The sequence below is a fragment of the Cervus canadensis genome, chromosome 10, assembly GCF_019320065.1.
Source record: "Cervus canadensis isolate Bull #8, Minnesota chromosome 10, ASM1932006v1, whole genome shotgun sequence".
Taxonomy (NCBI): Eukaryota; Metazoa; Chordata; class Mammalia; order Artiodactyla; family Cervidae; genus Cervus; species Cervus canadensis.
Window position 1 is genome coordinate 24,878,863 of NC_057395.1, and position 14,961 is coordinate 24,893,823.

Below are 14,961 nucleotides of genomic sequence, written 5' to 3' on the forward strand. Positions count from 1 at the left end.
TTAATGGACTATCAATTTAAAACATAATTGGAATGAATATCTTTTAATGAAATTTCTGATAGTAGTCAATGATACAGGTGCCATGTGTGGTTTTGTACCTATAAAGATACAATGCTCACTTATTGTGAGATAAATAACAAAACTAGTATCAGAAATACCTTAACATTTTAATCATACTTGCATAAATATTTGACTCATAAACTTTTCATGTAAAGTATGAAATTTTGGGTACCAATGAGCAAAACGAAATTTTATTCATTGATTCTTTTAAAAGAAGGTATATTTTAAAGTTCATGCAAATCATAAGAAATTGCCTTACTGCTTTTTCCAACTAGTTTATTTAGAAAGAAAATTACAGTTTCTGATGAGATTTAGTAGATGAATGAGTTCTTATAATTGCTTTTTGTTTAAAAACTTTAGTATCAAAGTCAATACTGAATTTTAAACACTTTATGGAAGTTAAGAATCCGAGTGAAGAGAAGTGCATTTAGTCTTACCATTATAGAAATATACCTCAATTTCTATATCTCATTAAAGAAATATGCTTCAACAATAGATATAATAGACTAAACATAACATGAGAAAAAATAACAGAAGGCAAATAAAACTTTAAAAAGGAGATACATATAAACAGTACTAATCTAGGAACCAAACTTGGTTTTAAATATTTCGTTCATAAGTATCTACTAATGTAAATGATTATGGAAAAGCAAATCCAAAAATTTGGTGACTAGGTTGAGGAATAAAGAAAATTATAAGAAGATATATTACCCATACGGGAAGAAAATATAGTTTCCCATTATAGTAGGGTTAGAGGTTACATCATAAAATACTTTACTTGAGTTTTTTGTGGTTTGCCTCAGATGATTAGTTCAGAGAAATAGATTAGCCAATACGGAGTTTGTTGCTGTGATGTGAAGAAGTTTACTGGGACCACAGACTTTTGTTTTATTCTACAGGTACTGGATATATGTTTTCAAAGGATATTTTGAGAACATGAAATCAGATTTAAAGGATAACTATTTTAAGATTGAAATTGTAGTTTTCTGTGAAGTTATTTTATAAATCTTGAGAACTTATTTATTTTTTTAACAATTACCATGTTTTTCTAGAAACTTAGTTGAACTTTAGCAATTCTGGCAATTTAACTATAAGTTTTATCCATTCTGAGGTATGAGAACTAGCATGTTCAACCAAACACATGCATATGTATCTCACACAAAGGACAAATATAACTTGCTCACTGTTATATTTCCTGTATCTAGTAAATGTTCCCTGGCTCACAGTAAATGTTCAATAAATACTTGCTGAATTAGTAATTAACTGTATCTCTGAACGACATTGTAATGTCTGTTATTCTTCCTTGTCACCTAATATTTTATAGAAGTATATTAAATATTATACTTTTGATATATAACAAAAAGTTCTATATCTGGTACATGAGTTAAAATTAGAATAAACTATTTTTACTCTATGTTTTTTCTTACAGTTTCCATAACCCAACATTTGATGTTAAATATCGGTTTTAAATAATTTGATTTACATTTTGTGAACATTTATATATACATCTGTAGTAAAATTTCTTCTTTAGATGCTACTATTTATATAAAGGCCTGTTCTTAAGAAATAGTGTATTTTCTCTATTTGTCTAAATTTCAAAAATGTTACAAATGATTTTTTCTAAAATTTTGTTTTGAAAATGGCAAGTGTTTACCTGCATTTCTTTAAGTGTTACAGAGTAGAGTAAAATACCTATCATTCTTTATATATACATTAATCCCATCATAAGAACTGAGCTCCAATGCATTCGAAATGAAATGAATGTATTTTTAAATAATTTATTGCATTAAGGTTTGACTGCAGTCTTCAGAAACGGAAGTTTCAAATTGATTTTAACTAAAAATTACTCTTCATTAGGAGTCTGAACCTGAGCAGGAACTGGATGTTGGTTTCCCTTAAAAAGGGGTAAAAATAAGATATATGGTAGAGATACACGAAACAGTATAGACTGGTTTGAAGGTGATTTTAGTTTTAAAAATATCAGTGGCATTTAAAGAACATCATTCTTATATGGTCGGAAATCTGTTACCATAAGCTCCAAAAGATGTATTTTATTATGTAATCTTGTAATCACCTTTTAAAAATGCACTAATATAACTAAGTGAATTCTCATTTTTTGTCTTTTCAGTGTACATTTTTAAAGTTTTGCATTACTGTAGCTATCTCACTTAGCTTTGAGGGTGTTTGAACATACTTGCTAATATATGCTTGCATTGTATTACAGCTACTATAATTCTTAAATAGATTTCTAGCAATTAATTTCAAATGGAAATAGCAGCCATGCCACCATTTTTCTTTTCTCCATGAGAACACTTGGAATGGTTTTAGAGCTTAAACCATTATCTTTTGCTGACTAGGAGTACTTGGGTTCCTTCATTTTTTAGCATTTTATGAGGCTGCATTTTCTAGGTCCTCACATGATACTGCCAACACTTGATAAACAGTTATTTTGTCACCTGCAAGGTATTCATCAAAGTTATGAATTTACCTTCTAACTATGCTTGTCATTTAAACAATCTATATTCCTATTTCGTGCTAAACTTATAATTAGACACTTTTTTGTTGTTGTCTAAAATCAATATTGGGCTAACAGGATACATAGAGGGTAGGGCAACAGTGGGAGATTTCACAGCTCAAAACTGTGCAATATCCAGCTAATTAACTGTTCAGATAGGCCTGATCCATTTTCTATTTGTTTGTGAGCAGCAAGCTCCCATCTTTCTGCCACTTAAGTGACCTTAATAAAAGTGACAAATTTGCAAGAGCAAATTTGAAGTACAGAGCCAGATCAGAGAAATTCTCAATAGAAAGAACTCCACTGACGTGTGGTGTTAGCTATCGTTTGGTGACTGACTAGAACTTGGGTTCCTTCAAACTGCATTTTCCGTATCCTCACATTATATTGTTGCTGTTTGATTAACAACCACTTGTACTCCTACACTGCAAGCTGAGGCTAGGTAGGTACTACAGGTGTTGTTTCCTCATCGGGTTCTAACCCTAACTTAGGCTTTTGATCTTGTCTGCGATGCACTTTCAGTTGTCACTGGGGCCAATGTGGTGTGTAAATGGGCGGCAGACTTGGTGACACTTTCACTGGGTGAACTTTGGGTAGAGCCCTGGGTGTGAATTTAATGGACGGACAGGCTGCGGCAATACAGTGAAGTTCATGCGGCCAACTGCAGGAAGCCATGCTTCACTGCGCCCTTCTGGAAAGGCGGTCGACTTGCCCAACCCTTGTTACTCTCGGGCCAGTATTTGAGGCAAAGGCTGGCAGGTTGGTCCTCAGATGCCTCCGGGGAGTCCCTTTCAGCTACTCTGATAAAACCCTCCCTCCCTCTCGGCCCTCTGCATCTTCCCTTTTTACCCTCCCTCCCAACGAGGCCTCTTCGCGACGTGCACACGCAGCCCGCGCGGCCGGCGTTGCAGAAGGCCGCCCCCAACGTCCCCGCCCCCGCGTGCGCGCCCCCGCACCCTCCAGTTGGCTCGTTCCGGCCTCGGCGCGCCGCCGGCTCCGCTCGACCCCGCCCTCCGCAGCACACCTCGGCGGATGCGACAGGCGCGGGAGTTGGGCAGGGCCGGGAGGCCGGCCTGGGCTGCCGGTCGGGCGCGGCGGCGCGCACGCAGGCCTCGCCTCTCCCGGGCCTGCTCTCTCACGCCGGCCGCCGGGCGGGCGCGCACGCCGAGTTACGCTCGGAGGAGGAAGCGCAACCCCTTTCCCCTCCCTCGCTGCCCCTGGCCCAGCGGGAGCCCCCCCAGTGCGCCTGTGCGGAGGCCTGCTTGATTATGTGTGCCCTCTCCGGGCTCCAGCGTTAGCGGCCGGGTGGAGGTGGGGAGGGAAGACAACGAGGAGGAGGAGGAGGAGGAGGCGGTGGAGGGGAGGTGGGGGGAGTCAGCAAGGACATGGCTCCTGACTCCTGTGCGGAACGTGAGTGACTGAGCGGCAAAGCCCGAGTGAGCGAGCGGCCGAGCGGCGGGCGGGGGCCGGGGCTCGGGGAAGGAAGCGGGGGCGCGGTGGGCTGTTACGGGGGGGCGGGAAGCACTCATTGGCTTGCATGTGTTTTTTAATGGTCCCCCCCAACTCCCTCTTAGATGGTCTCTAGCGACCGGCCCGTGTCACTGGAGGACGAGGTCTCCCATAGTATGAAGGAGATGATTGGAGGCTGTTGCGTTTGCTCAGACGAGAGAGGCTGGGCCGAGAACCCGCTGGTTTATTGCGACGGGCACGGCTGCAGCGTCGCGGTGCATCAAGGTAAACACCCAACCGCCCGTCGGGCCGAACCCGGCCTCCCAACCGTCACCGCTTCCCCCACCTTGGCAGCAACTGCCAGTTCCCCTCCCGCCCCTCCCCCGCCCCGCCCCGTTCCGCGGCCGGGGGTTGACTCGAGGGTCGGCGGCGGGGCGGAGGGGGTGTGGGCTGTGCATGTGGGAGAAAGTGCGTGTGGCCTGCACTGTCATGTGATCCTGCGCTCACTCTCTCAAGTGTCACTCGGCCGCCGCCTGAGCCCGGAGCCGCGGTTCTGCGGACTCCGGGAGGCGGGGGTCGGCAGCGAAGGGGTGCGGGGGGCCGGGCGCGCGTTCCGCGGCCGTGGGTGCCGGTTGGGAAGCGTGGAGCCCCCTCCCCCTCCCGCCGCTCAGTCTGCCGCAGTGTCTGGAGACTTCCTGTGCCATGGAGTCGGGCTCAGGCGCGCGGCGCTGGGGCGGGTAGGGGGCCGCGGGGGCTGCCCGGCGGCCCTAGATTTGGGCCGGGGTGGGGAGGACGCCGGCTGCCGCGCACCCCAAGGTTTCTGGCCCAGACCCTGCGGCCGCCGCTGCGGGCTCGCGCTTCCCGCGGAGAAGAGGCGGAAGGCTGCTGCCGCCGCAGTCGTGCCGTCCCCGGGAGCGGCTGGGCCAAGCTGCGCTGAGCTACCTGGGGTGGAGGCTGAGTCTTGTCGGGATGGCCGCCTCGGGCCGCTTCCGCAGCTTAAGTAATCGGACAGAAGAGGAGGTGGCGGTGCCGCCAGGAACTTGGGGAGCATCTTAGTATTGTTTTGGGGTGTTACAATTAGGTGAGTTTTGGGGATGTAGAAAAAGGTCAGGACACTAGTAAGGTAGCTTTCTGGCCATGGAAGCTTCTGATTTTTTCCATTTCAGGTGGTAAGGAATTGAGGTTGGGAAAAACCTAGTTAATTTTTTTGGTGGCTCTTGTACTCCTCTTGTTAGGCACCAGCCTGCGCCCCTTCCCATTTTTGAATCTGGCATTGAGTGATGCAGATGTTGTTCAGTAGTGTATTGGACGCTAGTCAAACGAGAGAAAGCCTGAGCCTAAGGGACTAAACTGCAGTTTTCATAGAATGGAATCTCAGAACTGGAAGGGAGATTTAGGAGGTAGTAAATAATCTAATCTGAGAATGCACTTATTCCCAGTTCTTTCAAGGAAGCGCAGAGTTGCACACCTCACTTTTTAAGGAGTGAAAACAATGTGAATTGAAACTACTGATTTTAAGGTCTGAGAACCTGGTATATTCCATTTTAGTGTTCATTGGTACTTGTGGAGGTGTTTCTTATGAATTTGGTTGATAAATGATGCTAAGTAGTCTTCATCTCCCAATTTAGAAAATGTTCATTTACAACTGAAAATTTATTCTCTGTAAGTGTTTCTGAATTAAAATACAAGTTTTTGGGGGTACTAACGCTGTGTTGTTGTTTTTTTTTTTAATGAGATTATTTTGATGTGGACCATTTTCAAAGTCTTTATTGGTTCTGTTACAATACTGCTTCTATTTTATGATTTGATTTTTTGGCTAGGAGGCACGTAGGATCTTAGCTCCCTGACCAGGGATCGAACTGCCATCCCCTGCATTAGAACGAATAGTCTTAACTACTGGACTGCCAGTTACTCGGTTGATAGAATATTTTTACTCATACCTTTTAACAGGGGTTGGGACTTCCCTGGTACTCTGAAGGTAAAGAATCTGCCTGCAATGCAGAATAACCTGGGTTTGATCCCTGGGTGGGGAAGATCCCTTGGAGAAGGGAAAGGCAACCCACTCCAGCATTCTTGCCCGGAGAATTCCACGGACAGAGGAGCATGGCGGGCTACAATCCATATGATCACAAAGAGTTGGACACAAATGAATAACTACCACTTTTAATAGGGGTTCAGAGTTTAGCTTTTGGAGTTTTAGAAATCTGTGTTGATTTTATATTCTTTAGATGCTTTCCAATATTTGATATATTTCCATGTTTCCTCTGAGCAGGTTCATTTGAGAAAATGTCAATTGGATTATTAATAATGTCTCTAGGTTTTTGGCAAGTTTTAAACTTTGAGCTAAGTAAATGTTAATGTGGAAACAATTTTTAAAGTAACTAGACTGATTTAGAAATGTGATATGTATTCACATCACTTGTTGAAACATTAACATTATACATTAGAAATAAACCTGCAGTTTGTTTTTTTATGACTTTATTGAGATATAATTCACATAGCATGCAGTTAACCCTCTTAGAATGTACAATTCAATGGTGTTCAGTATAGTCACAGTTTTGGATTTGTTACTGCAGTTTAATAGAACATTTTCATCATCACAAGAAACCTTGGAGCCATTAACAGTTACTCCTCATTTCTCTCCAACTCCCCCAGTTCTAGACAACCACTAATCTACCTTCTGTATAGACAGGCAAATGTCTATTCTGGACATTTTATTAAAATAGAAGCATTTCACTTTTAACATTACATTTCATTTCATTTCCTGCAATAGCTTGTTTATTTTGAAAGGTGATTTTTAAAATAACTTTATTTTCATGTATTTAAAATGCTTGATATTTAAACTTAAGATATAGGAATGAGTTAATGAATTTGAAGTAGTGAATATTCATATAATCATTCTAGGAATGAATAATAAGTTATTTATGTAAACGTGTTAAATTTTATCTAATTTTTATTGTAAAAGAATAAGATTTGTGATGTTTATTCTTTTGAAATGAAGTAGCAAAAAGTTACCTTTCTGATATTTAAAATGTCATGATTGTAACTTGGTGATAAATGATAAATATAACATGTTTTAGTTTTTTACAAAGCAGTTGGAGGTATTACTTTAATAGGGCTTTGGTACAATATTTGATTTTTCATAGTTCTTCAACCTTTAACTTATTTTCAAACATTCTGTTTTCCAACAGCTTGCTATGGCATTGTTCAAGTACCCACAGGACCATGGTTTTGCAGGAAATGTGAATCTCAGGAGAGAGCGGCCAGAGTGGTAAGGACTGTTTATCAAAAACTTTAAAATACTTCAATGAGTAGCTTAGGATGCTACACACTCAGGTTTCAGTTTGAAGTGTTTTCAGTCTTGTTCAAATATTGAATGTGGGCCACATATTGACTTGCAGTTTTAAGCTGGTTTTATAAGATCTGAAAAACAAATTGAATTGCATGTTGATGGGTACTTAGAAAGGATAAAATATAAAGTTGTATTTTGGCTTTATTGGCCTTGCCTACTGGTTAAATTGGCTAATCATGGTTGGAACATAATGGCAGTAGGACATAGGTTAAGTTATACTGAGATAATTCTGCTAGGTTCTGTTTAAGGAGTAAAAAAATCCATCACTATTTAGTGATTCACATTTCTTTTTATTATATCTGTACATGTATAGTTTAACTTTGCTCAGTATTTTCAGACATTCAGGCCCTTTGGCAAAGCAGCATAAAAATCTTCCTTTTTTTAACTTGGCTGGCTAACCTTCTTTCTGAACACTTCTGTAAACCTTCTGTAAGAATGAGAGAGAAATGTTTATTCTTTGTGGCCAAAAGCATTTTTCCAGTTGAACTTCTAGAAATATGAGGGAAGAATAGATTTTATCTTCATTAATCATATGAAAGTATTACCATTTGCAGTGTGGTAGTTTCTTCCTCTTGGTGTTGACTAGAGAATTTGACAGAAGTTAGAAAACAAATATTTCAACCTCTCTACCTACATGGAGAGCAAGAATGGAGGTTTTTAGTTTTGCCTGGGCAATTTTCGATCAGAAATAATGGTTGAGTAGCCTATGTAGGATTGTGAAATCAGAGCACTAATTTGTTGATATGTGGTGTTTGTGTGTGAGAATGCCCTGTAGCAGAGTTATAGTTATTCTAACATTACAGAAATGGAAATTAGCAAGTGGAGGATGAGATTAATTGTAAAAATTTCAGGACATAATTTATATATCAATTTACCCCCTCCTCCCCCCGTAACATTTTATGGTTTGGGGTTGATGGGTCACCAAGTAAAGGATGTTTTGCTTGACTTTGTTAGTAAACATTGACAGTAAGGTAAAGTAAGGCTCTTCCACCGAATGACATAGTAGTTTCGTGGCCAGAGAAAGATGAGAAAATAGCAAAATGGGTATCAAGAGAGGGAGGATAAAGAGGTGAATGGGAGTGGTAAAATGCCAGGATTATTTGCCTCAAATACCACTTCTTGCCTGTTTCTATGCCTTTTTCCTCTCTGAGGTCATGGTCAGGATATCCAGGTGAATAAGCTAGTTATCTTAAAAGGTACATTGGAATTCCGACATGTTTTATTTAAGCTTTATTTGGCAGGATGTGGGGGTCATTAATTAAAGATCAGGCACAGTCTTTTCTGAATTCCTGTAGTGTACAGTTATAAAAGGTAGGGTTATAAAGCCATAGTTATATGTATGTAGTTAAATATATACTCACATATATACTTATATGCATCCTCTTGTTAAAATGATATAGTAGCCAAGAAACCTAGCCAGAAAATATATCCATGAGTTAGGATGGGAATTGAATTAGTCTTAATGTTATTTCTGGTTTTCTCTGTGTATCTGCTTAATTCTTTTCCTTTCTACAGATTTTCTCTGCTAGTTACTCTGTCAATAACTAACTTTTTTTATTGTTTACTGTCAGATACTGTGCTGAATGTTCTATATTAATTATCTTCTTTAATTATCCTGTCAAATATATGAGGTAGATACCCTTTTGTTATTCTTATTTCACAGATAAAGACCTAGAAGTTTTGAGAGAAATACATACCTAGTTGGAGTCTGGGCTGTGATTAAACTCTCAACCACAGTATACTGTATTGTTGTCTCCTGTGGTGAATGATGGCCATACTTCAGTCCTGTCTCGAGAGACTGAATTTCAGTCCAAATCTCATGTTCCTTTGATGGGGAAAAAACTCTGTCATGTCTTTTCTGGTTCTGGATGAGTTAGTTAGCCATGGCTAGAGAGTAGAGGTGAGTTGGTCAGACGCAGGGAAATCTCTGGGTTTGGGATAGCTTGCTTTTCAGAGAAGGGGGAATTAGAAGCTCATAGATAACTGAGGAATGAAAATCCAGAACCATAAAGCAGTATTTTTACTCAAATAGCTTGGTTTGTATATAGAATGGTTTTGAAAGGGGAGGTTAGAAACGGAAAGACTTAGGTTGCTGTTATATAAAAATTTGAGAGTAGAAAGGGAGTAGAAAGGAAGGGAGGGAGCATTTTGGAGGAGGAAATGGCAGAAATGGAAGTGGGGTGAAGGAAAGGGAATAATCAGATGATTCTGAGATGTCATGGTTGAGCACTCTGGGATAGTGATACTGTTAATAGTAATAGAGGGTTTGATGCTGCTTGGATGTTTCATTGGAAATTTAGGGTTAAAGTAATGAAGACAAGTTAGGGATGGAGCTGCATAGCAGGAAGATTGGGAACCAAGTGACAAACATTTACTCTAGTAAAGAAGAGTGAAGGCAGAACTATGGTGAATATTCACATTTGGGAGAGTAAGAACAAGTTACCAAGGATGGCTAATGAACTGTCAGGAAAGGAGTAACTGCAGGTTCCAGTAGCAACACAAGCAGTTATTTTTTAAAGAGTAGTTGATAGTGTACATTGCTGCCAGGGATGCTGAATTTCAAAGACAAGTTCTTGAGACAGCAATTGTAGTTCTCTCCTTTGGGCAGAACCCTTGTTACAGGGCATCGAAAATAGTAGGGATTGCAGGGTTAGAATAAATGTTGAAAAAGTAAAGAAAGACGAAAATAAAAATAGATGGTGATTGAGGAAAAGTTTGGTTGGTTTTTAAGGGAAGCTCTTTGTTAGATAGGCATTCATTGTTCGGAAAAAAACACTTGAATTGCTTATTTCACTTCAAGTGAATAAATATTTTGATTGGATTTCCTTGTTTATTAACTGCAATCATAGTGTTTAGAGGTTAAAACACTCATTGATGACTGTTTTTATACTTAATGTGTGTGTGTTCTTAAATACAACAGGCTGAAGAGATTTATTTTATTTTATTTTTTTGGCTGAAGAGATTTATTAGAAATTTTACCTACTTGTACAGTGTTAATAAGATACAGAGAGGGGATATTTTAGATTTTTAAATAGTCTACTTGGAAGACATATTGAAAGTGGATTGTACAGAAATTTAAATGGCCAAAAGCCCATTAAGGATTTGCATTATTTAGGTCTTGCTCTTCTGGCTGTAAGTGAAAGATGATTCCTTTCCTCCAGGAACTGAGTTATAACTTTCTCTTGTTGCTCTGTCTCTTTATTGCAGTTCCTCCTAGCTTTTTTACATTGTTAGGGAGGAACTGGTGGATGGGATATGAGTAGGGTTTTAGGGATTGGTCTAGGATTATACTGTTTCAGTTTTAAGTTTTTTTCTTGCTGAATATGTGTAATGCACATAAATCACTATAAATCAGTAAAACCATGTGAAACATACTTAACCACACTAATTACATATTTATATTGAATTCTACAAATTATGTTAATATGCATTTGATTGTCATAAATAGTTCTGAGCAAAGTAGAACATAAAATGCGTATCTGTGTGTTCGCTACCCAGAATGAACAAATGTCCATTCTTCATTTTTGCTTCAGATCTTCCCTTCTGTTTAAAAAGAAAAATGAATTAAAAAACTGAGTTGAAATACTTTTTGTATTCTTTCCAATCTGAGTCAGACATTACCCTTTTAGTGTCTGTGGGATCAGTCTCTGTTTTTCTTGCCAGTTTTATTGAGCTATACTTATATGTAACATTGGGATGTTAATGGTATACAACATAATGATTTGATATATGTATATGTTGCAAAATGTTACTACTGTAACAATTTGCAAAAACTTGCAAAAACAACATGCAAAAACTTACTACAGTAAGTTAACATCCATCACCTCACATAGTTGTAGTTTTTTTTTTTTGATGAGAACTTTTAAGATATACCCTCAGCTTTCAAATAAACAATACAGAATTATCAACTACAGTCACCATGCTGTACACTACATCCGCGGAACTTATTTATAACTGGAAGTTTGTGCTTTTTGACCACCTTCACCCATTTCCCCCAACCACCACTCACTGCCTATGGCAGCTACCAGTCTGTTCTGTTTGTTTTTTTTGGATTCCATATGTAAGTCCAACCATATAGTATTTGTTTTTCTCTGTCTGACTTGGTTCATTTAGCATAATGCCTTCAAGGTTCATCTGTTGTTGTCACAGGTGGCAAGGTTTCCTTCTTATTTTTAAGACTGAGTAATATTTCATTATATATGTAGAGCCATCATATATGTTTTAATCCTTGTTACTACATGTATATATCCATAAACACCATCTAGTAGTATATTGTACAGAAATGTTATCATGTTATGTATGTGTTCTGTGATACAGCTACTTATGAGATTGCTGCACTGTATAAACTCATCTAGTTCATTGTTTTTATTTGCTTTTTAGTATTCTGTCCCAGAATGTACTGTGATTTAATTCCTTTATCGACTGTCGTTATTTTTCCAATTTTTCAGAATCACAAATAGTGTTCCAGTGAACATCCTTGTGAATATAGTGAAGCTTTTTTTTTTTTTAATATAGTCTAAGAGTATTATCATGACAGTTTTTAGAATTTATTTATTTCCGGCTGCATTGTGTCTTTGTCGCTGTCCCTCTGGCTTTCCCTAGTGGTGAGTGGGGGCTACTGTGGAGTCACAGTGTGCAGGCTTCTCACTGTGGTGGCTTCTCTCCTTGCTCAGCATGGGCTCCAGGGTGCTTGCCCTTGGTAGTTGCGGGCTGTGGGCTCGGTAGTTGTGGCCGGCAGGCACTAGAGCACAGTTGCGGCTCATGGGTTTAGTTGGCTTGAGGCATCTGGAATCTTCCCAGACCAGAGATCGAACCTGAGTCCACTGCGTTGCGATGCGAGTAGGACTCTTAACCACTGGGCCACAGGGGAAGAAGTCCAACATGCAAGTTGTTTTTTTTACGTTTATAATAATCTCTGATACATTTGGACTTATTTCTTAAGTTTTCATTTTGTGTTGCCTATTTACTCTGCCCCCCCCACCCCACCCCCACCTTTCTTTTTCCCTTCATTTGGAGTGATTGAGTGTTCTTTACTCCTTTTTAAAAAAAAAAATCTGGGCTGATTTGGAGGTTTTACATTCTAGTCCTTTTTTTTTTTTTTTAAATGATTGCTCTTAAAATTTTGATGTCACTACTTTCTATTTTTTCTCTGAGTCCAGGATTTTATCTTTGTATTCCTTTTGAACAAAGCAGGGGACCTTAGGGCACCTTGTATTCCACTTTCTTCCTGGCAGAAATCTTATTGTTGTTTACATTTTAACTCCATCTTATTTTTAATCTTCCAGTGGTAGTGGTAGTTTCTTTTTTTTTTTTTTTAAATAATCATTTGTAATTTGGACTTAACATTACTGATGTTTTTTTACCACTCAGTTTTTTTATTTCTGTTGCTGCCCTTTGTGTCATTTTCTTTTTGAAAGTTTTTGGTGGTATTTTCACAGTTGGTGGCTAGTAAGGACTAAGATCCATTAGTCTTTTTGTCTAAGAATGCCATTATTTTGCTCTCTTGTATGCTAGTTTGAAATCTAGGATAACAGTTGTTTTCCTATAACTAAAGACTTTAGTTTGTCTTCTGGTACCTATTTGTGCTAATAAGGAATCTGTTGACTGTCTGTTTATCCTGCTTGAGACTTAATTTGCTCTCATCCATTTTGGAAAATGTTCTGCTCTTATCTTTTCAAATATATCTTCTCATTATATTTTCTTCTCCAGGAACTGTTACTTAGGTGTTTAATTGGCATTCTCATCCTTTTCTTCAGGTCTTTTAATTTGTCTTTTACAGTTTCTCTATTACCTCTTTATTATGGATAATCTTTTTAGCTCTGTGTTCAAACTTACTGTTAATCCAGTCAATGAATTTCTTTTCTGAATAAATCATAGCTAGAATTTCTATTTGTTTTATATTTTTCAATTAGCCTTTTTTCCATAATATCTTGCTATTATTGTCTTAATGTTCATATTTCTTTTACTTATTTGATCATGTAAAGCATACTTATTTTAAAACTCCTCACAGATTCTATAATTCTTTCATTTGTTTTATTTTTTAACTGTGGTGGTAGATGTCTTCATAGACTTTGTAATTTTTGACAGTGAGCTAATCTTTAAGAGTTGTCTTCCTGTTATTATTATTATTATTATTAGCAGAAGCTAATAACTTGGGTTTGTGAAGGTGTCCCTGAGGGGACTTTTTGCATTTGCTCTGTTATTTGTTAAGAATTGTTTTTGGTGCTAGTAACAAAGACCAGATTACAATGGTCTGCAAATTAGCAATTTACAAATTTCCTACTTAAAAGGAGTTCAGAAAGGCATTTTAAAGCTTTGTGACAGCTCTCTGAAACCTTTAATCAATTAATTACTTAATTTTGGCTGCATCATGAGGGATCTTAGTTCCCTGACCACGGATGGAACCGATGCCCCCCTGCAGTGGAAGCGCAGCGTATATTAGCCACTGGACTGCAGGGAGTCCTTCTGTGAAATCTTTAGGGATCAGGCTTTTTCTGTCTTCCTGTTATGCCAACCTTAACACATGGTTTTCATTTTTAGGATTGTTCCACAGTCACAGCCTGGCATTCACTGTGACTGTAAAGAGATATTCCAAGCAGAGACAAGGACGGGAAGGGTTGAAAGTGGTTTTCCTCTCACCTGAGTTATCCTCTTAAATGAGCCTTCTCTGGTGTTAGTGGTCCAATACATCTTTTTTTTTGGCATAGATTCCCCTTTGGTAGGATCAGCCCTTACCAGTTGCTGTCCTTACATAGTAAACTTGGTCAGAACTGTTCCGCACATCTAGGGTCGATGCTGGTGTCGTACTCAACCCTCTAACTGCTGCTGCTGCTGCTAAGTCGCTTCAGTCGTGTCCGACTCAATGCGACCCCATAGGCAGCCCACTAGGCTCCCCCGTCCCTGGGATTCTCCAGGCAAGAACACTGGAGTGGGTTGCCATTTCCTTCTGCAGTGCATGAAAGTGAAAAGTGAAAGTGAAGTTGCTCAGTCGTGTCTGACTCTTAGCGACCCCATGGACTGGAGCCTACCAGGCTCCTCCATTTATGGGATTTTCCAGGCAAGAATATTGGAGTGGGGTGCCATTGCCTTCTCCTCAACCCTCTAAGGTACATATTAAATTGATTATTTTCATTGCCTGCCTCAGCTTCAATTAATTTTGACTTTTTTTAATAAGCTTTTAAGTTCTTTTTTATTTGTACCACTAGATTTACTTACATAATTAAACATTTGTTTTCAGACTTATCTTCTTTTCTCTGACTTATGAGTGCAAGAAGCCAGGATGGAGTATCTTCAGTGGCACTTACTTTTTTCTTATTTTGTGCAAGTTTTTTAGCCTATATACTCTTTTTTTTTTTTTTTTTTTACCTATATCCTCTAAATAGAATGCCTTCAAAGTTAAATATTTGCTAACATTTTTTTTTTTCTCTTACTGATGATTCATATCCAGTATTTGCCCTTTTTTTGGCCATGCTGTGCTGCTCAGCTTATGAAATCTTCCTTAGTTTCCCCATCAGAGATGGAACTTGTGCCTCCTGCAGTGGAAATTGGAGCCTAACTGCTGGATTGCCAGAGAATTCCCTGTTCT

General features: G+C 39.1%; 1 protein-coding gene across 8 annotated transcripts in view; it reads left to right on the top strand.

Annotated features, from left to right (window-relative positions):
* Window positions 1–3,633: 3,633 nt before the first annotated feature.
* MLLT10 (MLLT10 histone lysine methyltransferase DOT1L cofactor) overlaps window positions 3,634–14,961 on the top strand; it is a 224,178-nt gene continuing 212,850 nt past the window's right edge. For 3 of the 8 annotated variants that reach the window (XR_006271725.1, XR_006271726.1, XM_043480225.1), the window contains exons 1-3: window positions 3,636–4,011; window positions 4,150–4,309; window positions 7,216–7,295. Coding sequence is in view for 6 of the 8 variants with exons in the window: in XM_043480225.1 (XP_043336160.1) it covers window positions 4,150–4,309; window positions 7,216–7,295 (240 nt within the window). In the remaining 2 variants the exon portion in view is untranslated. Of the gene's footprint in view, window positions 4,012–4,149; window positions 4,310–7,215; window positions 7,296–14,961 lie in introns of all 8 variants that reach the window. The other 5 variants (XM_043480228.1, XM_043480227.1, XM_043480223.1 and 2 more) reach the window with 4 other exon arrangements.